The 23,056-nt window shown below is 47.4% G+C and overlaps 1 protein-coding gene and 1 pseudogene across 1 annotated transcript; one reads left to right on the top strand and one right to left on the bottom strand.

Annotated features, from left to right (window-relative positions):
• The first annotated feature begins 7,338 nt into the window (after window positions 1-7,338).
• Window positions 7,339-9,780, top strand: LOC123425263 (cyclin-D2-2-like). Its single transcript, XM_045108941.1, has 6 exons — window positions 7,339-7,960; window positions 8,270-8,356; window positions 8,457-8,555; window positions 8,644-8,845; window positions 8,955-9,079; window positions 9,167-9,780. Exons 1-6 carry the CDS (start codon window positions 7,676-7,678, stop codon window positions 9,386-9,388), a joined length of 1,020 nt encoding a protein of 339 aa, XP_044964876.1. The 5' UTR covers window positions 7,339-7,675; the 3' UTR covers window positions 9,389-9,780.
• Window positions 9,781-16,623: 6,843 nt separating this feature from the next.
• Window positions 16,624-22,202, bottom strand: LOC123425659 (annotated as a pseudogene).
• Between the last annotated feature and the right edge of the window lie 854 nt (window positions 22,203-23,056).

Genomic DNA, 23,056 nt, shown 5'->3' with positions numbered 1-23,056 from the left:
ACCCGCTGGTCAGTTGACCAGTCAAATGTGATGTCAGCATGACATCGCGATGATGTCATAATAGAATTTTACTAAATCTTTTAAATCTGTTTTTAATTCTTAAATAATTAATAAAACTTTAAAAATTAATATAAAATAATCCGTAAGTCAGATCAAAATATTTTCAACATGAAAGTTGATCAGCAAAACGAGACGAACCCGGCTACACGGTCCATTCGTCTGTCACGCGTCCCTAGCATAGCAAACTTGGAACTTTTCCTCCATTTCCAGTGTAACCGGTAGTAGCCCGAGACCCGGAAAATATCGTCAGATATTCTTCCGACCCGTCTATGACGGATGTTGCTGCGTTAGCTCATGTCTAGCCTGCATCTTTCCATGTCATGTTTTGTGTTGCATCGGTGCTATTATTTATTGTTTCTTCCCCCTCTTCTTACTGGTAGACCCCGAGACTGACGCTGCTGCCGGGTACATCTACGACCCTGCCGATCAGTCCTTTGCCGCAGAGCAGCAAGGCAAGCAAACCCCCTTGATCATTCCTATATCGCCTATGTCTTTCTTCCTACTGCTTGCATTAGTATTTTGCTACTGTTGTAGTTAGCTCCTATATCTGATGCATAGCCTGTTTTTGATGAACTGCTACTTTCAGTCCTGTACCTTTAACCTGCTTAGTATAGGTGGAGCAGTCATCCCCTCTGACCCCGTAGCTCAGTTGCCCCGCTTGTTTTCAAATCTCGATCTCTGATCGACGAGCCAGACCCGACACAGCACATTCACCCCCCCTTCGTTGTACGACGCTATAGGGATACTATCGGGTACCGAGGGTGACACCTCGCTAAGTACTCCTGATGATATCTCTGTAGTATAGCTAGTCGGTCGTGGTTATCGAGGGTGATTGCTCTTTCACCATTCCCGATGACGCCTCTGTCGTGCAACCCCGCGAGTGTGGGACCCCCGAGGGTGATTCCTCTAAGCCCACCTTGACGGGTACATCGTTCGGAATCCAACGAGGGTGATACCTCGGATTCCCCCGATGTTACAACCACACAGTTACTCGACCATGCTACTGGGATCTTCGGTGTTTAGTTGTAAGACGGGTGGGTTCCCGCGAGACTGTGTTGTTGGCCTAATTAAAATGTTAATGGATTTGGGTATTTGATCTGGGTTGGTCGGAGACCTTTTCGCACTAACCGGCTACGCGGGAAGAATTATGGGTACTCGGCGTCGCGTATCAGCCGAAGCTTTTCAGATGCCAGCAGTGTAGCGGCGCGCGCCCGAGTGGTCCCGAGATGCATCGCGCTTGTGATTAAGGGATGCTAGGACTGACGTCGGCCGCCCACGCCACGTGCAGGAGCGTGAAGGGGAACTGGGCCCACGAACCCTTTGTGCTTAGGATTTAGACCGGCGGGTTGGCCTCTCTGATTAGTCTTAGGTGGGGCTGCGACGTGTCGATATTCCGAGGCCGGGCAGGACCCAGGAAAGTATGTCCGGCCAGAGTGTTATCGAGCGTGACGGGACATGTGGTGCACCCCTGCAGGGATGAAAAATTAACTATTCGGATAGCCGTGTCCACGGTTACAGGACGACTTGGAGTTGTGCCCCGATCTTATACAACTACAATTGTTACTTAACTGGAATTAGATTGCCTCGGGATTGCTTCCTCGCAGGGAGTCGAGGGAGAATCTTTAGGCGTGACCCCACTTTAATATTGCTGCAACAATATGACTATTTATGTGTTACCCCTGTTCTACTCTCGTCTATTGCTGCAAGACCCTGAAGATGCTAGTCTTCGATAGGACTAGGCCTTCTCTCCCTATTCTCGCATTGCTGCAGTCAGTCCACATATAACCCCCTTCTTTGATACTGGTGCATAATTAGAATAGTTCTGATGTAAGACTTGCGAGTACTTTGGATGAGTACTTACCGCTGCTTTGCTCCTCCCTTGTTCCCTTGATCCGTTTGCTGCGACCAGATGATGAAGCCCAGGAGATGGAGGTCCCCGCCACCGACGACTGCTACCCCGACGGTGCCTACTACTACGTGGAGGCCGCTGATGATCAGGAGTAGTTAGGAGGTTCCCAGGCAGGAGGCCTCGCCTCGTTCGATCGTTGTATCTTTGTGCTAGCCTTCTCTAAGGCACCCCATGTTTTATGTCTGTACTCAGATATTTGTTGCTTCCGCTGACTCGTGTGTTTATCGAGCTTTCGTATTCTAGCCCTCGAGGCCCCTGGCTTGTAATATGAAGCTGATGTTATTTTATTTGTGTCTAGAGTTGTGTTGTGATATCTCCCCATGAGTCCTTGGGTTTGATCGTACGCATTTGCGTGTATGATTAGCGTACGATTAAGCCGAGGGCGTCACACCTCCCTTCTTAGGGACGCAATGCACCAGACTTACCCAATCACTATGAGAAACAGGATAGATAATACCTACTTCCAGGAGCTTTAGTGTTTCTTTTCTTACTACCTCTTTAATCTTAGGATTTAATCTCCGTCGATGATCAGCAACTGGTTTGGAATCAGGATCGGTTTTAATTTTATGCTGGCATAGAGTGGGACTAATGCCCTTAAGATCATCAAGAGTATATCCAATAGCAGCATGGTGCTTTCTGAGAGTTTTCAATAATTTCTTTTCTTCATGCTCTGAAAGGCTAGCACTAATAATAATAGGATATATCTCTTTTTCATCAAGATAAGCATACTTAAGAGTATCAGGTAACTATTTAAGCTCAAACACAGGATCACCCTTTGGTGGGGGTGGATCTCCAAGCAGTTCAACAGGCAAATTATTCTTAAGGATAGGATCTTGTTCAAAGATAACTCTATCTATCTCATTCCTTTCATCCATATGCATATCATTTTCATGCTCAAGCAAGTATTGCTCTAAAGGATCAGTAGGAGGCACGGCAATAGAAGCCAGGGCAATAATTTCATCCTTCCTAGACAATTCTTTTTCATGAGGTTGTCTACCAAACTTGGAGAAATTGAATTCATGTGACACACCTTCAAAGCAAACAATGACAGTTTGCTTCTCACATTCAATATGAGCATTGACAGTATTGAGGAAAGGTCTGCCAAATATGATGGGACAAAAGCTATCTTGTGTGGTAGCAAGAACGAGAAAATCAGCAGGATACTTAGTTTTACCACACAAGACTTCGACATCTCTAACAATTCCCAAAGGGCAGATAGTATCTCTATTGGCAAGCTGAATAGTAACATCAATAGGTTCCATCTTGACAGGTGCAACCTTGTTTTTAATTTCATCATATAAAGATTGAGGTATTGCACTAACACTAGCACCCACGTCACATAAACCATGATAACAATGATCTCCTATCTTAACACAAACAACAGGCATGCCAACAACAGGCCTATGTTTGTCTCTAGCATGAGGTTTAGCAATTCTAGCATCATCTTCACAGAAGTGAATATCATGGCCATCAACATTGTCGGACAGAAGATCTTTGATAATAGCAATGCTAGGTTCAACTTTAATTTGCTCATGGGGTGTAGGTGTTCTAATGTAGCCCCTACGTATCACAGTTGAAGCTTTAGAATGATCCTTTATTCTAACACGGAAAGGTGGTTTCTCAATGTAAGCACTAGGAACAATAGGATCATTATAAGCAATGACTTTCTCTTTAACTGGATTGGGTTTAACTACATTGACTTCTATGGGAGGATGATATTTAAACCACTTCTCTTTAGGGAGATTAATATGAGCAGCAAATGATTCACATAATGAAGCTACTATCTCAGAGTCAAGTCCATGTTTAGCGCTAAAATCACAAAAAGTATTTGTTTCAACAAAGGATTTAACACAATCGAACTTGAGATTCATACCTGACTCCTTACCCTCATCAAACTCCCAATCTTCAGAGTTGCGTTTAACTCTTTCCAATAAATTCCATTTGAAGTCGATATCTCTCTTCATAAAAGAACCGGTACAAGAAGTGTCAAGCATGGTGCGATTATCATGAGAAAGCTGAGCATAAAAGTTCTGAATAATCATTTCGCTCGAGAGCTAATGGTTGGGGCATGAATATAACATTGACTTAAGCCTCCCCCAAGCTTGAGCGATACTTTCTCTATCACGAGGCCAAAAATTATAAATATAATTCCGATCACGATGTACGAGATGCATAAGATAAAACTTTTGATGAAATTCCAATTTCAATCGGTTGTAGTTCCATGATCCAGTATCATCACATAGCCTATACCATGTCAATGCTTTATCCCTCAAAGATAAGGGAAATACCTTCTTCTTGACCTCATCCTCGGGCAAACCTGCAAACTTAAATAAACCACAAACTTCATCTACATAGATTAGATGCAAGTCGGGATGTGATGTTCCATCTCCTGTAAAAGGATTAGCCAACAGTTTCTCTAGCATACCCGAAGGAATTTCATAACAAATATTTTCAGTAGGTGCAATAGGTTGAGGAGCAACTCCTTTTGCTTCCGTTCGAGGTGAAGATACCCCGAACAAGCTCCTCAAAGGATTAGTTTCCATAGTGACAAGTGACAATAAATTTCAGCACACTATATAAATGTTTCCTTACCAAAGGCGCTTCACTCCCCGGCAACGACGCTAGAAAAGAGTCTTGATGACCCACAAGTGTAGGGGATCTATCGTAGTCCTTTTGATAAGTAAGAGTGTCGAACCCAACGAGGAGCAGAAGGAACTGACAAGTGGTTTTCAGCAAGGCATTCTCTGCAGGCACTGAAATTATCGGTAACAGATAGTTGTGTGATAAGATAATTCATAGCGAGTAGCAAGTAACAACAGTAACAAAGGTGCAACAAGATGGCCCAATCCCTTTTGTAGCAAAGGACAAGCCTAGTCAAACTCTTATATGAGGTGAAGCGCTCCCGAGGACACATGGGAATTTCTGTCAAGCTAGTTTTCATCATGTTCATATGATTCGCGTTCGCTACTTTGATAGTTTGATATGTGGATGGACCGGTGCTTGGGTGCTGCCCTTACTTGGAAAAACATCCCACTTATGATTAACCCCTCTCACAAGCATCCGCAACTACGAAAGAAGAATTAAGACTAAGTCTAACCATAGCATTAAACTAGTGGATCCAAATCAGCCCCTTACGAAGCAACACATAAACTAGGGTTTAAGCTTCTGTCACTCTAGCAACCCATCATCTACTTATTACTTCCCAATGCCTTCCTCCAGGCCCAAATAACGGTGAAGTTTTTTGTAGTCGGTGTTCACATAACATCACTAGAGGAAAGACAACATACAACGCATCAAAATATCGAACGAATACCAAATTCACATGACTACTTATAGCAAAACTTATCCCATGTCCTCAAGAACAAAAGTGACTACTCACAAAGCATAATTATGTTCATGACCAGAGAGGTATTGAATAGTATTGAGGATCTGAACATAAATCTCTTCCACCAAACAATCCAACTAGCATCAACTACAAAGAGTAATTAACACTACTAGAAACCTTGGAAGTACCAATCGGAGTCGCGAGACGGAGATTGGTTACAAGAGATGAACTAGGGTTTGGAGATGAGATGGTGCTGATGAAGATGTTGATGAACATGTTGATGAAGATGAGTCCCCTCCGATGAGAGGAGTGTTGGTGATGATGATGGCGACGATTGCCCCCTCCGGGAGGGAAGTTTCCCCCGGCAGGACGGCCCTACCGGAGCTCTAGATTGGTTCTGCTCAAGTTCCGCCTCGTGGCGGCGGCGTGTCCTCTCGAAAGCCTCCCTTGATTTTTTCTGAAACGAAACCCTCCTTATAGCAAAAGATGGGAGCTGGAGGGGCAACAGGGGGCCCACAAGCCACCCAGGCGCGCCCACGGGGGTAGGTCGTGCGTGGCAGGCTTGTGGCCTCCTGGTGGCTCCCCTCCGGTACTTCTTTCGTCCAGTATTTTTTATAAAATCCAAAATAATTCCTCGTTGATTTTCACGGCTTTTTGAGTTGCGCAGAATAGGTATCTCAAACTTGCTCCTTTTTCAGACTAGAATTCCAGCTGTCGGCATTCTCCCTCTTCATGTAAACCTTATAAAATAAGAGAGAAAAGGCATAAGTATTGTACCGTAAAGTGCAATAACAGCCCATAAAGCGATAAGTATGAACATAAAAGCATGATGCAAAATGGATGTATCAAGTACCGCCTGACTACAACTGCTCCACCTTCGCTTCCTTCTGGACCCTTTGCACCGTCAGTAGAGGTGGGGCGGTAGTGGGTGCGATGGTAGCGGTGCCTAGAGCGGTACTGACGCATGAGGCCTTCAGGACATATGCATAGATAACATAGGAGCAACTCCATCGATACATGAAAGGAACGAGAGTGTAAATGAAAATGTGTATGTGTTGATTCCACCAAAACCTTTCCGGATAGGACCAGTACGGTTCTCCTACGACTCAAATCCACCAAAAACGAAACGGAGGAAAATAATTGTCTTCACTTTTAAAACTCCAAGGGGCACAAGTCGTCTTGTGCAATATGATACATTATCTGAAATGCCGAATGCACACGATTAGACCGCAAACGCACTGCCATCAATCATCAAAACCACTAAGGGAGAAATATGTCCTAACAAAGTTGCCCTCGATCTTCCGCGAACGAACCCCCTGGCACGAGTCCAGGTTGATCTCATATCTGAGTACAAGGCTTTGTGGCTAAAACCCTTAGAAGTGTGTACCTTTTTAATTGCAAGCCACTTGGCCTCTACCACCTTATCCTTAAATTTTCCTCCCACGTGAAGTTTTCCTCTTCGTCTCCACGGATATCTAATCAACACAACTGATTTTTTTCACATGTTCTTTCTCATGGCTTAATCCTTCCGATTCATCTTGGTTCGCCGTAACGACTGTCTCGCGAAAACTCACAGCGGCCCGCCCGCCAAAGGAGTTCAAATCCTAACACGGAAAAACCCGTCGAAGGAGTTGAAATCCTAACACGAGAAAACCCGTCCAAGGGATTCAAACCCTAACATGAGAAAACGACATATAAATAGCATCAATCCAGTTTCATAGTTTCGGCCCCATCTGGCGAAAATTTATGATAAAATCCACTTTATTCACGCAAACACACATCATTCACGCTGCGCGGTAACGCCGCTCTAGTTTCCTTCGTCGTCGTTTCCTTCTCGAGTAGCCATTATTCCGTCCACACGAGTACAAAAGCATAGGTGTAACTCCATCTTTTGTATTCCATGAAAAAATAGAGCATTTCATCTCATTCACACGGATGCTCGTTGGGCGGATAGATGGAGCAAAATGCTCTCTGGATTATGCCCCCAAATCTGCCGCTAAACCTATCGCGGCGATTATTGCCCGATGATCATTTCCCACCTTAAAACCGCACACCCTATAAAACTCCCAAAGCCCTCCCCCCTTTCTCTTCCCCAGGAGACCCACCCACATCTTGTCGCGTCTTTCTTTCCCTTTGCCACTTCCCAAGACACACGCCGATACAGAGGGGAGAGGAGCGGCGCCTTCTCCTCCATTGGCGCATCTTTATCTAGGCCACAGCCCCGGGAAAAGAGCAGCCACCATTCAGGCCCCCCCAAGACCAAGAGCCAGGACCGAGCCCCGTGGTGCCACCAGCGACAGCGGCGGCGGGAGCCAGCAGGCGGAGGGCGAGTCGAGTCGAGGAGGACGCCGGCCGGCCGCCGTCTCCCGGGCGATCTTGAGATGGGCATCCTCTGCTTCGGCGCCTCCTCCACCCTGCTCTGCGGCGAGGACAGCAACAGCGTCCTCGGCCTGGGCGGCGGCGGCGACGGCGAGGCGGCGGAGGCGGGGGCCGGCCTGGGCTTCCTGGACGTCGGCGCCGTGTTCCCGGTCGACGGCGACGAGGTCATGCGGGTGCTGGTGGAGAAGGAGGCGGATCATCGGCCCAAGGGCGGCTACGTGGAGCGGCTGGGGCACGGGGGCTTCGAGTCCTCCTGGAGGAAGGACGCCATGGACTGGATTTGCAAGGTACGGCGAGAAACAAAAAGGAAAGAAAAAAAAAACTCCAGGATTTATTGCTCCTCGCAATCGGCTTCCTTTTTCTGTGACGGATTAATTGGTTCTAGGTAGGTTGCTGCATGCCCGCACTGTGCGTTTGACTCTTGCGTGAATCCAGTTTTGGCCGTGCGTCCTGCATCTATCTTGTGCCAATTCGATCGCCATCACCAGATGGCAATGAGCCGGCTGCATCCCCCCCTTTGCTCAATCCGGACAAGCTTTGTTTCAAGTGGAACCTGTAGATTGCTCATCCCGTGTCTTCTCTCATGTGGGCTGCAGGTCCATTCCCACTACAATTTTGGACCACTGAGCCTCTGCCTCTCTGTGAACTACATGGATAGGTTCCTCTCCTCCTTCGATCTCCCAGTAAGAATCTCAACTTGTGCATTGCTAACAACTGTGCAAGCTGATCTGTCACTGATCATTGCGTTCCTTGTCTTTGTTTGTTTGTTCATGTTGTATGTAGCATGACAAGTCCTGGATGCAACAGTTGATGTCAGTTGCTTGCCTATCCCTTGCTGTCAAGATGGAGGAGACCGTGGCCCCTCTTCCTGTGGACCTTCAGGTGAAGGAGGAGTCACGGCATTGTAAAACCGTTAATCGTTTCATGATCCCTCGATAAGTTTCGCTGAAATGGGATGAATGCAACACAGGTTTGCGATGCGAGCTACGAGTTTGAACCAAGGAACATCAAGAGGATGGAGCTCATTGTGATGGAGACCCTGAAATGGAGGATGCACTCTGTTACCCCATTCTCTTTCTTGTGCTACTTCTTGGACAAGTTCAACCAAGGGAAGCCACCCAGTTACATGCTGGTCTCACGGTGTGCCGAGCTCATAGTTGCCACTGTGAAAGGTTCGACCATGGTGCTTGATGAATTAACCAAAAGTTTTACCTACATTGCCAATGGCTATATCTGGTGATGATTTACTAACCAGAGCATTCATGTGATGTGCATTTACAGACTATAGATTCTTATCATTCAGACCTTCTGAGATCGCTGCCGCCGTGGTTCTATGGGCGCTTACTGAGAATCAGGTCATCGGCTTCAGCAGTACCCTTGCAGCATCCGAAATCCCTGTAAATAAGGTGATTATCTTCTCAAGTTATGGAAAACGCAAACTGATGCACCATCTCAATTGCACCGTTTCTGAAATGTGATCACATCTACTACAGGAGATGATTGCGAGATGCTATGAGCTGTTGGTGAAGAAGAGAGGCAACTTCAGCGCGAGCCTTTCAGCGCCGCTGAGCCCGATCGGGGTGCTGGATGTGGCATGCTTCAGCTTCAGGAATGATGACGAAGGCCATGCACCCTCAAACAACAACAGCAGCAACAACGATCAGGCCTCTACTCCGGCTTCCAAGAGGAGAAGGCTAAGCACATCACCAATCTGATACGCCGTACATACATAACCTGGCGGCGCTCTTGGCTTGTTCATTGAGTAATCGTCGATCTTACCCCGAAAGCCCATCCATCGATCGCCATGGAAACGAAGTTGTGGTGCAACAGTAATTATCGATCGAGCATTGTGACGGTTAGAGGAATGTGGGCAGCAGCAATAAGCTTCTTGAACTCTGAAGGAAGACATGAGGGTGTGTGCTGATGGGAGGGAAGGGGAGTCATCTTCCTCTTTACAATTTTGTCTCCCCTTCTTCATTTTAGCTATTTGTTATTTATTTTCTCCCCTTTTCCCTTCTCCGATGGCTTTTCGACGACAACTTTGTGGATATGAGAGACTGAAGATATGAGAAAATCAACAAAAATGGATTTTCGTTTTGTTTCTTTATACAAGTGTGTTCTTGCTTCAGTTTTTTTTACTGCATTCCAGTGCTCAGAAAGGGTGTGCTGCTGCATGCTGATTCATCAATGCATTCCTCTTACTGGGCTGACAGCTTGTCTGTGTGACTATTCCATGCCACACATTTTTGTATGAGGAGCACCAATCATATATGTACAAATCCTGGTATGGCTTCCCACATATAAAACAAACTGTGTTTTTTTGTGAGATGGATGAGAGGGTAGGGGACAAACAGATGGGGTCCCCAAACCGTACTCCCAAATTTTCCATTAGTGGTATGGTAAATATGTTAATCAAGTGTGTGTTTAGCTCATAAACTAATGGTGGAATCATGCCATTTTCATGTCCCTGTCTGTGTTTTTTTTCTTGGTAGATTTGTTTATCCCATTTTTCTCCAATCAAACAGTGCAAACAGATTGCAAGATTCAAGCACACCTGCCTCATGGGGACATGAGATCCAAATATATTTTTTTTTCCTCTTTTAGGAGCACCTTGGAGCCTCAGAGAAAGCCATTTAAATACAGAAGCAGGTAGTACAATTCATGTGCTCTTCTTAACCAGCATGGCTCATGCCAGTGCTAAAGTGATTATTCTTTCTTATGGGACTCATCACCACATTACTATCTTTTTTACATCGTTGGGCATGCAGACTTTGCAGCTGTATGATTTGTGAGCGTTAACAATCTCACTTTCTCTAATCATTTCTTTTTGGGGGGTGTGAATGAAGGTGGTAGGGCAGCATGATTGGTTGAATGAGTGTTCAATAAATTCACCTGAAAGGGGCCGGTAAAAAGCCTGCATGAAAATTTATTGGCGCCTGCGGCTTCTATTTTTCATGTACACTGTTGGGTCAAGGAGTCGGGGCTGCAGCCATGCCAGTTGCCAACTGCTGCTTTTTACAGGCAAAGCAAAGGGTGGGGGGTGGCCTCGCACTGCCGTGCCTGCTGGGGTCTCTGTGCCGTGGGCCCATGTAAAACATTGGACGGAACCTACCCCAACCGAGCCAAGCAGAATTGAATTTTCATGACCCAGAGCAACCTTAAATTTTTGAGCTCTTTTACGTTGATTGACGAGTTACGATTTGTAATTTTTTATAACTCTGTCTATTTTTTTCTGACCGTCCGATCTGAAAATTCATTTATAGATATTATTTTTTATAAAAAAGAAAGAATGGTAAAGTAACTGGTGGCACCAAAAAAAATTATTGGTCCCATTGTTACGTGTAATTTTCCGTAATTTTGTTTTCGTCATTCCTCGTAACTCCTATTTTTTCATCATCAGATTAGTGTAGATGAACGTCATGTAAACTTGCCAAAGCAATAGAGATTGTTAGCATTAAAATTGGCAATCTACGGACAAATCTCAGATTTTGAGGACGTACAACGGATAGGAGAAAGAAGACACGACTCACGTGCAGAGAGACGTGCCGACTAGTGGTAATTGGTTCCTAAATAAAGCAATGGCAATGTCAAAGTTAAAAAAAAAAGGACAAGAAAAATACTACTCCTCCTAATCTTCCTCGCTGATATGCACATACCGTCAGGTTAATTAGTTTTGTAACCAAGTTACAGTCACTTGCACGGGCCCAGAAAAGTAGTAACATGGCCGGTATCTTCACACGAATTTTATGTGATTTATCTGCGCTGAGGTAAAGAAAAGAAAAAGAGTTTAGAGCCATCGGATACTAATGCCCACACATCCCCACATAATCGCGTCGGAATTTTCTTGGACGGTAATATATAAGAGCACATGCGAATGAGATGGCCGTTCTGTACGTTTTGTCTCTGGCGTAATCTTCCTCGCTCGCGCATTATCTTATCCTCATCCTCATCATGTGATTGATCGATCGGGATCGCTGCGTCCGCCAGAAATGATACGCGTAAAAAATTGCTAATCGAAGTTTTTTGCTGTCTGACAGCAGAAGGAAAACTGATACTGCCCCGCGGACACGTCACGCATTGATTAGGTTCCGCTAGCTAGTTAACGATCGGTGCGATGTGACACACACGATCGGCCCGTATGTATGCACACGTATATTAGTTTTTTTAATTAATTGAAGTACTTGGCGTTGCATTGCAAGGCGGCAGTTGGTTTGGACCGATTTGGAAGCGGATGGATGGAGCATGACACATATGGTTTGCTGAGATCTGGCGCCAAAACAGCTATAGTGTTTTAACGTGCGCGTTTGGGTTGATTAATCCCGTTGCGCCATAGGATTCTCGTCTAGTAGTATCTGTTTCCATCGATTCAAAAACAACAATAGGAACTGGTGAATGAAAAGAAAAAAAAAATCTGTATTCATCCCTCGCTTGGCCCTGTTGCCCCTAGGATTCCGTCGAACGATCGCCATCCAGCAATGGGTACAAGAGAGGGAAACGAACAAGGCGGCCGGGCTGCAACAACATGCGTCGATCCATCGATCCATCTCCCTGTCTTCCTCGACTTTTCGTTGCGCACGGGCGCTAGCTAGTGAGTAGTGACCCCAATTTGCCAGCCAGATTCACGATGTTTTTGCATGCCGCACGATACGATCATTTTTTATGCGTGCATGTTGCACGTTCCGGATTCCGGAATGTTACCTGCCTGCCATGCACCGTGGTGGCGCGCGGCAACGGAGAGAAACCAGATTTCGGTGCCCAGCGCGCGCTCGATAGCCGGCTCGATGGTGGAGGACAGATGGATCGATGGATGGGTCGATCCGAGGAGGGCGGGCAGGCGGGCACGGGGCTTGTCGTTTGCCGCGGCGTTCGGTGGATGGATGGAGCGAGGCCGGTCGAGCGAAGACGCCGTCGGGCTGGCTCCACCGCCTTGGACGCACCCGTCTCCGCGCGTAGCGTGCATGGCTGGTTTGCAGTCAGTCAGCGACAGGGACGTGTCTAGGCCGGGCGCAACGCACGGGGGAGGCGAGCCAGCGCGTCCAAACGCCAAAACCTGGTATCTATCTACTGCATCACGCCACCACCGAGCCACGAGCATTCACCACGATTCCATCGCTTCCGTTCCTAATGCCTCCGCGAGTTCCGTCAGATCAGAGGAGAGGAGAGTGCCGCTTCGTCTGTTAGGGTCCAAATTCAAATATAAAGATAAAAACTAACGATATGGATGTCACATGTGTCATATATATCTCTTACAGGATAAGTTTATCAGTTGTAAATTCTCTAAGCTCTTCCGATATCGTAAAGGCTAACCCCCGTGGTTTTTCCCTTCGCCTTAAGGCCTTGTTCAGTTTTGTGAAGAGTAGAAGAAGAAATGAAGAACAGATGATGAAATCGCTGTCTCATTGATTGGAGATGTGGGTATATATACCCCAGTACAAAGACGGTTACAAGGAGCAGTTGTTAAACTAAAGCAACCGACATAGCAAGGATTATCCCTTAATTAATGTATTTAATTAATTCCTAACAGGTTCTTTTAGAATTGAAAGGATTTGAAGGGGATTGAGAGGGATTAAATTCCCTACAAATCAAATTTCATCTCAATCTCCTTCAATCCTGTTCAATCCCCTCTTTGATGGGATTGACCAAACAAGGCCTAAAGGGGGTTTCACCTTAAAATGTTGTGTCTTCTGTATTGTTTTCGTTCTTATGGTAGTTTAATTTGCGTATCTCTAACACATCGATCGATCAATCCTCCGTGCGACCGACAAAGGCAGCTGTTCTCATTAGCTGCTGGTCCGATCCTCTTCTCTCGAGCCTTCCTCCGAGAGAGATACTGGGGATGATGAGTGCTAAACTAAACTAGTAACAGGACACGCAATAAGACAGATGTTGCTTTGTACTAGTACAGTACCAGCACAGTGTATCAGTGGTTCTAATCTTACGTTGTAGATGGAGTAGCGAGGAGAATGGATCCAAAGGGGAGGCGTGTAGTTTTTCCGTGCCACCTTTCCCCGTTGGCCCTGCCAGCCCAGCCCAGCCCTTGTGTTCTGAACTTGTGATGACGCCGCAACAGAGGGGTGGCAGCTAGCATGGCACAGCCATAGGCAGCTGTGGTAGCAGCACCGTGCCTGCGCGCGACAAGACAAGGAAAGAGGACGCGCATAGGCATCATAGCGTGGAACCGATCGTGGACGCGTGTGAAACCCATGTCCACGCACGCAAGGTGAAGCGTTGGCCGGGTTTATTTTACTCGTGACGCCGATGCAGTGGTTGTAGGACGCAACGACCCACCGTGCCAATCTGGGGCGCTTGGGCCACGTTGGCCTGGTACTCTGGTCCGACTGGTTTCAGTTCAGGGGAGGGGAGTGAGATCGAGATGGAGCCGACCGATGGGCGCACACACGCGTACGCTCGTGAGGAGCTTGTAATGCGGCGCAACAACCCAGCCCAGCCCAGCCATAGCGTAACGTGAGGGCTTGGCTACCAGAAAAGGAGCGTAGCTTGGGAAGACGCGACTGTTTCTTTGCTGCGGCCGGCCGGGTTCGGGGGCCGGGCAGGGCCAGGCAGGTGGATTCATTGCTCGTGACTCGTGAGGTCCATGCCATGATCCCATCCATCCATCGGGAGATGGAACGACCTACTTGTAGATCGGTCGGGTTTCCCCTGCGGCGGCATCGGACTTGATCTCAGAGGGGTCGCCATGCCATGCCATGCCATGCCATGCCATGTGCCTGCTTGTTGCAGTGTTGCTGCTGCGACCAGCGAGACGTTGAGATGGATGGAGCCGCCGGCGCGTGACGAGTTTAATGGCTCGTGAGCAGCGTAATATAGTGCAGCTACCAACCTAGCAGCTGGTTGACGTACGCTTTGACCGACCGAGCATCGCAACTTGGTTCCCCGGTGCGGGGGACATGCAATGCGATGATCATTTGGGCTCGCTCGACATTCATTTGCACTTGTTCTCTGAGCGTTGTCGCGTCGGCACGCCCCAGACAACACCAGATACTCCACGGCTCTGACAAAACACACACACACGCACAACGGGTTGGTTTTCCCCCGTTGCGACGTAAATAAATACCGCTGCATAGCAAAGCGTAATTAGCTGCTGTCGATCTCGGCTCTCGGGCGCCGGGTACGTACATACGCGGGGCTGGGGTGCTGCAGGTGGGCAGGCAGGCAGAGATCACGACCACTGATCAGGTTCAGATATACGTATACATGATCCAGACACAAGTTCAGAACAGCCATGCATGCATGTAATGTAATGTACGCCAAGCTACGGTAGCTACAACCCCGTGACGAGAATAACGCGCCGTCCGGTCCAGTCCGTTGGACGGGCCCGGCTTCCGCATTCACTCATGCTATGCTAGGCTACATAGATACCGGCTACCGCTACATGCACATGCTCGCCCGACCGTACGTCCGTCCATCGAATCATTAAACTGCCTGCTTGCTTGCTTGCCATGAGCTCGACCGACCGATCGATCTTTCTTTTTTGAATTTGATTGATGGCATTCCGACATAGACGTTGTGGCGATATTAATCTGCGCATGCCGCTGTACCAGAGGGGCACACGCAGAGCACGCACGTCGTCGACGGAGCGCATCGAGTGCTCGTGACGGGCGTAATGCGGCGCAGCGACCCGGCCGACCCCGCCGGTGGAGGGGGCTAGATTTTGGGGGCCCGGGCCCGCGCGGGTGTGGGCCTGTGGGGGGCCGTATGGTACTGTACTGTACTGCGGTGCCGCGGCCCGCTGGGGTGTGGGGCAACAGGGGCACGCTGACCTAGTGACCTGCGTGACTGTGCCGGCCCGGGCGCAGCGACATGGCTTGGTCCCGCTGGAAGCAGGGTGAAACGCCTTGGGAGGTTGTGAGCCCCCTCCATCTGCTCGTATCGTGAGCAGCAACGGTGCAGTTGCGTTCACGCGCTTTTTCCTTTTTCTTAACACTAGTTAGCATGCAACCGAATAATTTATAAATTGCTTTTTATATTAAAATTTTAGTATAAAAAAAGGCTTAATTTATAGCTGCAAAAATATTGAAACACACACAATATACACATTACTTGCACTCCATTGAAAAATTGAAAACAAATGTATTCAATGCTATAATTAAAAAATATTGTTTGGAGTAACATAAGACAAAGAGAAACATTGAGCTCACTTGAAGGTTGCAGCAAGCTGGAATGAATCCTAACTTCTTCACTTGATGCATCATATCAAGCTTCGATGTCTGAAAAAAAAGGATTAAAATACAGATGATCTGGCATTAGAACAGGACACAACCTGGTATTTCAAAGGAAATATATACAACCTGAGATCTTTTGGCACTTGCATATAAAGGTTGAGGTATCACCTGCAAAAACTCCAAAAAATCAAACAGAAATCCGTTGTGAAAAACTGCAAATCACAAAAAATATCAACAGTCCCAACATATATAACTAGTGAACGGAAACGGTAGTGTAAAATCAAAATAATAGGTAGCGCCTTTGCTGAGCACAAATCATAATAATCGGTTGACGTGAAATTAAAGCTTCTAGAGCTACCTCACAGGTGAAGAATTGTGGTTTATTAATGGGGTATGCCGGTCTTGTGACATCCTCAACTTTTGCTACAGTGATCATTGTAATTAAGCTACAGTGATGACCATGATCAACAACTAATCATTTTGCTAAATTGGATATGATCAAGTTGAAATTCATATCTCTTTTCAAATTCCACGCAAAATGACTCTGAATTATATGGAAATAAAATAATTCCCCAAACAACATCGGAAAAATGTTGCACAATTGTGGAATAATCCAAAACAATTATTATTAAGGAAACCAACATCACCCTCGATGTTGGTGTGGACCCCACCATCAAAACAGAGTCATTTTTGCATTTAAAAGTGCTCTTAAATTCCATGGAAAAATCCAAACATATTCCAATGGGCCCAATTATTTTTGTGGTCATTCAAAATACTGTAAGATATGTGTTGGACCATGTCACACATTTTTGCTATAGGGAATAGTTGCTGGAATTAAAGAAAGCAGAAAATAGTAGTATAGATATAGAAAAATAGGCATACCTTGCTTTCCTTTCCTTCTCCGTCCTTCTACTCTGCAAGTACTATCCGACAAATGAGCTTCATACTTTCCACTCCACTTATGCCTGCTAAAAGGACGTGGATGTCGCCTAGAGGGGGGGGGGTGAATAGGCGCTTTAAAATAATTAAGGTTTAGGCTTGAACAAATGCGGAATAAAACTAACGTTTAATATGTCAAGCACAAAACCTACAAACAACTAGGCTCACCTATGTGCACCAACAACTTATGCTAAGCAAGATAAACAACTAAGTGATAGCTGTTGGGGAACGTCGCATGGGAAACAAAAAATTTCCTACGCGCACGAAGACCTATCATGGTGATGTCCATCTACGAGAGGAGATGAGTGATCTACGTACCCTTGTAGATCGTACAGCAGAAGCGTTAGTTAACGCGGTTGATGTAGTGGAACGTCCTCACGTCCCTCGATCCGCCCCGCGAACAATCCCGCGATCAGTCCCACGATCTAGTACCGAACGGACGGCACCTCCGCGTTCAGCACACGTACAGCTCGACGATGATCTCGGCCTTCTTGATCCAGAAAGAGAGATGGAGAGGTAGAAGAGTTCTCCGGCAGCGTGACGGCGCTCCGGAGGTTGGTGATGACCTTGTCTCAGCAGGGCTCCGCCCGAGCTCCGCAGAAACGCGATCTAGAGGAAAAACCGTGGAGATATGTGGTCGGGCTGCCGTGGAAAAGTCGTCTCAAATCAGCCCTAAAACCTCCGTATATATAGGTGGGAGGGAGGGGACCTTGCCTTGGGGCTCAAGGAGCCCCAAGGGGGTCGGCCGAGTCCAAGGGGGAGGACTCCCCCCCCCAAACCGAGTTGGACTTGGTTTGGTGGGAGGGAGTCCCCCTTCCTTCCCACCTCCTCCTTTTTTTTCTTTTCTCTCTTGATTTTCTCTCCTTGGCGCATAGAGCCCTTTTGGGCTGTCCCACCAGCCCACTAAGGGCTGGTGTGCCACCCTCAAGGCCTATGGGCTTCCCCGGGGTGGGTTGCCCCCCCGGTGAACTCCCGGAACCCATTCGTCATTCCCGGTAACTCCGAAAATCTTCCGGTAATCAAATGAGGTCATCCTATATATCAATCTTCGTTTCCGGACCATTCCGGAAACCCTCGTGACGCCCGTGATCTCATCCGGGACTCCGAACAACATTCGGTAACCAACCATATAACTCAAATACGCATAAAACAACGTCGAACCTTAAGTGTGCAGACCCTGCGGGTTCGAGAACTATGTAGACATGACCCGAGAGACTCCTCGGTCAATATCCAATAGCGGGACCTGGATGCCCATATTGGATCCTACATATTCTACGAAGATCTTTATCGTTTGAACCTCAGTGCCAAGGATTCATATAATCCCGTATGTCATTCCCTTTGTCCTTCGGTATGTTACTTGCCCGAGATTCGATCGTCAGTATCCGTATACCTATTTCAATCTCGTTTACCGGTAAGTCTCTTTACTCGTTCCATAATACAAGATCCCGCAACTTACACTAAGTTACATTGCTTGCAAGGCTTGTGTGTGATGTTGTATTACCGAGTGGGCCCCGAGATACCTCTCCGTCACACGGAGTGACAAATCCCAGTCTTGATCCATACTAACTCAACCAACACCTTCGGAGATACCTGTAGAGCATCTTTATAGTCACCCAGTTACGTTGCGACGTTTGATACACACAAAGCATTCCTCCGGTGTCAGTGAGTTATATGATCTCATGGTCATAGGAATAGATACTTGACACACAGAAAACAGTAGCAATAAAATGACACGATCAACATGCTACGTCTATTAGTTTGGGTCTAGTCCATCACGTGATTCTCCTAATGACGTGATCCAGTTATCAAGCAACAACACTTTGTTCATAATCAGAAGACACTGATTATCTTTGATCAACTGGCTAGCCAACTAGAGGCTTGCTAGGGACGGTGTTTTGTCTATGTATCCACACATGTAAATGAGTCTTCATTCAATACAATTATAGCATGGATAATAAACAATTATCTTGATACAGGAATTATAATAATAACTATATTTATTATTGCCTCTAGGGCATAATTCCAACAATAGCAAGATATATTATAATAAACAATATGTCTATCACAAAGTAAAGTGCATAAGTAAAGGGTTCGGGTAAGAGATAACCGAGGCACGGGGAGACGATGATGTATCCCGAAGTTCACACCCTTGCGGATGCTAATCTCCGTTAGAGCGGTGTGGAGGCACAATGCTCCCCAAGATGCCACTAAGGCCACCGTAATCTCCTCACGCCCTCGCACAATGCAAGATGTCGTGATTCCACTAAGGGACCCTTGAGGGCGGTCACCGAACCCGTACAAATGGCAAACCTTGGGGGCGGTCACCGAACCCGTACACGTGGCAACCCTTGGGGGCGGTTACCGATACCCGTACAAATTGCTCGGGGCAATCTCCACAACCTAATTGGAGACCCTGACGCTTGCCCGGAGCTTCACACCACAATGATTGAGCTCCGAGACTCCACCAAGCTTCTAGGACGCCAAAGCATCCACGAAGAACAATATCTAGGGTACTAAGTACCAAAGGTAATAAGCTTCTCAAACTTCACTTCCACGTATCACCGCGGAGAACTCAAACCGATGCAACTAATGCAATGGCAAGAACACACGAAGTGGTCAAGTACCTCACACTCAAATCCCTCCACAACAACAAAAGCTATGGAGAAAATATGAGAGGAAGAACAAGGAGCTCACAAAGAACTCCAAGATCAAGATCCAAGGGGTTCCCCTCACATAGAGGAGAAAGTGATTGGTGGAGATGTGGATCTAGATCTCCTCTCTCTTTTCCCTCAAGAACAAGCAAGAATCATTGGAGGGATTGAGAGTAAGCAAGCTCTAAGAATGTCAACAATGGAGGTAGAACAAGAGCTCAACGGATAGATAAGGCCAAGGGGGAAGAAGACCCCCTTTATATAGTGGGGAGGGAATCAGACCGTTACCCCCACTATCTGCCCGAGCTCCAACGGTACTACCGCTCGCTGCAGCAGTACTACCGCTGATTGCAGCGGTACTACCTCCAGCTAGCGGTACTACCGCTGGCCCCAGCGATACCACCGCTGGGCCCCTGGTAGTGCAAAGGCACTACCACCGCCAAGAAAGTCTTCGCAAAAAGGTCCGTCCACGAACAACCGCTAGGCAGGCGGTACTAAGCTCCTGGAGCGGTACTACCGCTGACCAGTGACGGTACTACCGCGAGCGAGCGGTACTACCGCTAGGGCCAGCGGTACTACCGCCAACTCTAGCGATACTACCGCTAGGTCCAGCGGTACTAACGCTCGCCACTGAAACAACCATAACTTTCGCATACGAGCTCTAAATCGAGCAAACCCAAGCTTGTTGGATTCAGGACGACAAGAGCTATCCAAACACCGATGAGCCCGAAACTTTTCCGGTAATGCACAAAAACCTTCCGGTAACCAAATGAGGTCATCCTATATATCAATCTTCGTTTTCGGACCATTCCGGAAACCCTCGTGACGTCCGTGATCTCATCCGGGACTCCAAACAACATTCGGTAACCAACCATATAACTCAAATACGCATAAAACAACGTCGAACCTTAAGTGTGCACACCCTGCGGGTTCGAGAACTATGTAGACATGACCTGAGGGACTCCTCGGTCAATATCCAATAGCGGGACCTGGATGCCCATATTGGATCCTACATATTCCGAAGATCTTTATCGGTTGAACCTCAGTGCCAAGGATTCATATAATCCCGTATGTCATTCCCTTTGTCCTTCGGTATGTTACTTGCGTGAGATTCAATCGTCAGTATCCGCATACCTATTTCAATCTCGTTTACCGGCAAGTCTCTTTACTCGTTCCGTAATACAAGATCCCGCAACTTACACTAAGTCACATTGCTTGCAAGGCTTGTGTGTGATGTTGTATTACCGAGTGGGCCCCGAGATACCTCTCCGTCACACGGAGTGACAAATCCCAGTCTCGATCCATACTAACTCAACGAACACCTTCGAAAATACCTGTAGAGCATCTTTATAGTCACCCAGTTACGTTGCGACGTTTGATACACACAAAGCATTCCTCCGGTGTCAGTGAGTTATATGATCTCATGGTCATAGGAACAAATACTTGACACGCAGAAAACAGTAGCAACAAAATGACACGATCAACATGCTACGTCTATTAGTTTGGGTCTAGTCCATCACATGATTCTCCTAATGATGTGATCCCGTTATCAAGTGACAACACTTGCCTATGGTCAGGAAACCTTGACCATCTTTGATCAACGACCTAGTCAACTAGAGGCTTACTAGGGACAGTGTTTTGTCTATGTATCCACACATGCACTGTGTTTCCAATCAATACAATTATAGCATGGATAATAAACGATTATCATGAACAAAGAAATATAATAATAACTAATTTATTATTGCCTCTATGGCATATTTCCAATAGGAAACACACCTAACCCCCACATAGAACTCTCACGAAGACCATGGGTTAGTACACAAACACGTAATGGACAATGCTTACCATACCATGGGATCACTTGATCCCTCTCAGTACATCTTGTACGCTTTGTGTGTTGATCATCTTGATTTACTCTTTGTCTGAGATCTTGATCAACCTTGTGTCTCTATGACCATTCTTTGGATAATACCTTGAATACCACCTTGGTCATCATATAAACTCCTTGAACCCAACAGATGGACTTCAAGAAGTGTCTATGGACAAATCCATTAAATATAACTTAAGCAACCATTAGTCCATAGGAATTGTCATCAATTACCAAAACCACATATGGAGATATATGCTCTAACACCTGCACAATTGATGAAGTCTGATAAGCAGCTCTATCAAGCATTTATTTAGTTAATATAATGAAACACATTGTTCTGTTTCTTTCCTCTCATCAAAACTAAGCCTACCTGATCACGCCATGGTAACAAGACGACCGGGAGCTAGGTGCTCGCACCGCAGTAATTGCAGAAGTAGAACCGGCGACACCCTTCTCCTCTCTATATTCCGCAACCGTTACACGATTAATATAATCAACAATTTCCCGAGGCTCATCCTTTTTGACAACGCTGAGAACTTACCAAAGCATCCTTCTCCCCAGCATGGTTCTCGTTGTTCAAAGGGTCAACCGAGTCGCTCTTCATGTCTGCATGTGCCTGAATTTTGCCTTCATCAACTTCCTCATTCTTCGGGAGCTTCTTCTTATCAGTGCCACTGGACTCAGCATCGTTGGCGCCTGACTCCATTGCACCGTGCAAGACAACAATATCCACAGGAGCAGGGGCCATTGTAGGCAAGTAATTCAGATTGATAGAAGGGCTCGTCTTGATCTTCCGGCCATCGCCCGATTCCCTAGCAGCTTTCTCCTTCACAAAATCGTCCATTTGCTGACCCTGACTAACTTCCTCCTCAGATTTCATCATCTATCACGAACCTAACCTGCCTAACAGCCGTCATATTCATGAACTATCTGAAAGAGGGGACAAAGACAGAGCATCCCAAACAAGAAAAAAGAATCAAATGGTTAGATCCCAACCAGGCAATCATTCTCTTCGGAAGTATCGGCGGCAGGAAGGAGGGTGGCGGTGGTGCGGCGCGGGGACGTCCGTGGCGGGTCTCGGGGGCGGGAGATGAGGGCTGCGGTGGCGCGGCGCGCAGCTGGCGGTAGCGGGGCTCAGCGACGGGAGAGGAGGGCCACGGTGGCGGGGCGCGTGGCCGGCGGTGGCAGGGCGAGGGGCCGACGGCGAGCGCGAGGGGGCGAGGGGCCGATTGGGGGAGGGAGATGAGGGTCGCGGTGGCACGGCGCGCGGCCGTCGGTAGCGGGGCTCAGCGGCCGGAGAGGAGGGCCACAGTGGCGGGGCGCGTGGCCGGTGGTGGCAGGGCGAGGGTCCGACGGCGAGCGCGAGGGGGCGAGGGGCCGATCGGGGGCGGGAGATGAGGGCCGCGGTGGCGCGGCGCGCGGCTGGCGGTAGCGGGGCTCGGCGGCGGGAGAGGAGGGCCACGGTGGCGGGGTGCGTGGCCGGCGGTGGCGCGGTGCGGGGCCGACGGCGAGCACGAGGGGCCGATCGGGTGAGAGGGGATCTGTGCGAGTGGTTTCAGCGGGGTGTTTTCATAGCGAGCTATTAACGTTGTCTATTGGAGGTGAAGCACGATCAGTCATAGGAATTTGCTAAATGCATACATAGATGTATTAGGTAAATGTTGGCTGTTGAATTAGGATTTGTGAGACTAATTATGTGGTGCTGATTGCTTCATGTATTTTGTTGTACTAATTGCT

This window comes from Hordeum vulgare, chromosome 2H (assembly GCF_904849725.1).
Source record: "Hordeum vulgare subsp. vulgare chromosome 2H, MorexV3_pseudomolecules_assembly, whole genome shotgun sequence".
Taxonomy (NCBI): domain Eukaryota; kingdom Viridiplantae; phylum Streptophyta; class Magnoliopsida; order Poales; family Poaceae; genus Hordeum; species Hordeum vulgare.
Note: the sequence above shows the minus strand (reverse complement) of the source record. Positions and strands in the feature narration are given on the sequence as shown.

Excerpts from the sequence above, each read along its gene's own strand:
- LOC123425263 (XM_045108941.1), top strand. The coding sequence starts at position 7,676 with ATGGGCATCCTCTGCTTCGGCGCCTCCTCCACCCTGCTCTGCGGCGAG. Across the intron at positions 8,556-8,643 it reads CTCTTCCTGTGGACCTTCAG|GTTTGCGATGCGAGCTACGA; the intron begins GTGAAGGAGGAG and ends AATGCAACACAG. Across the intron at positions 9,080-9,166 it reads CCGAAATCCCTGTAAATAAG|GAGATGATTGCGAGATGCTA; the intron begins GTGATTATCTTC and ends CATCTACTACAG.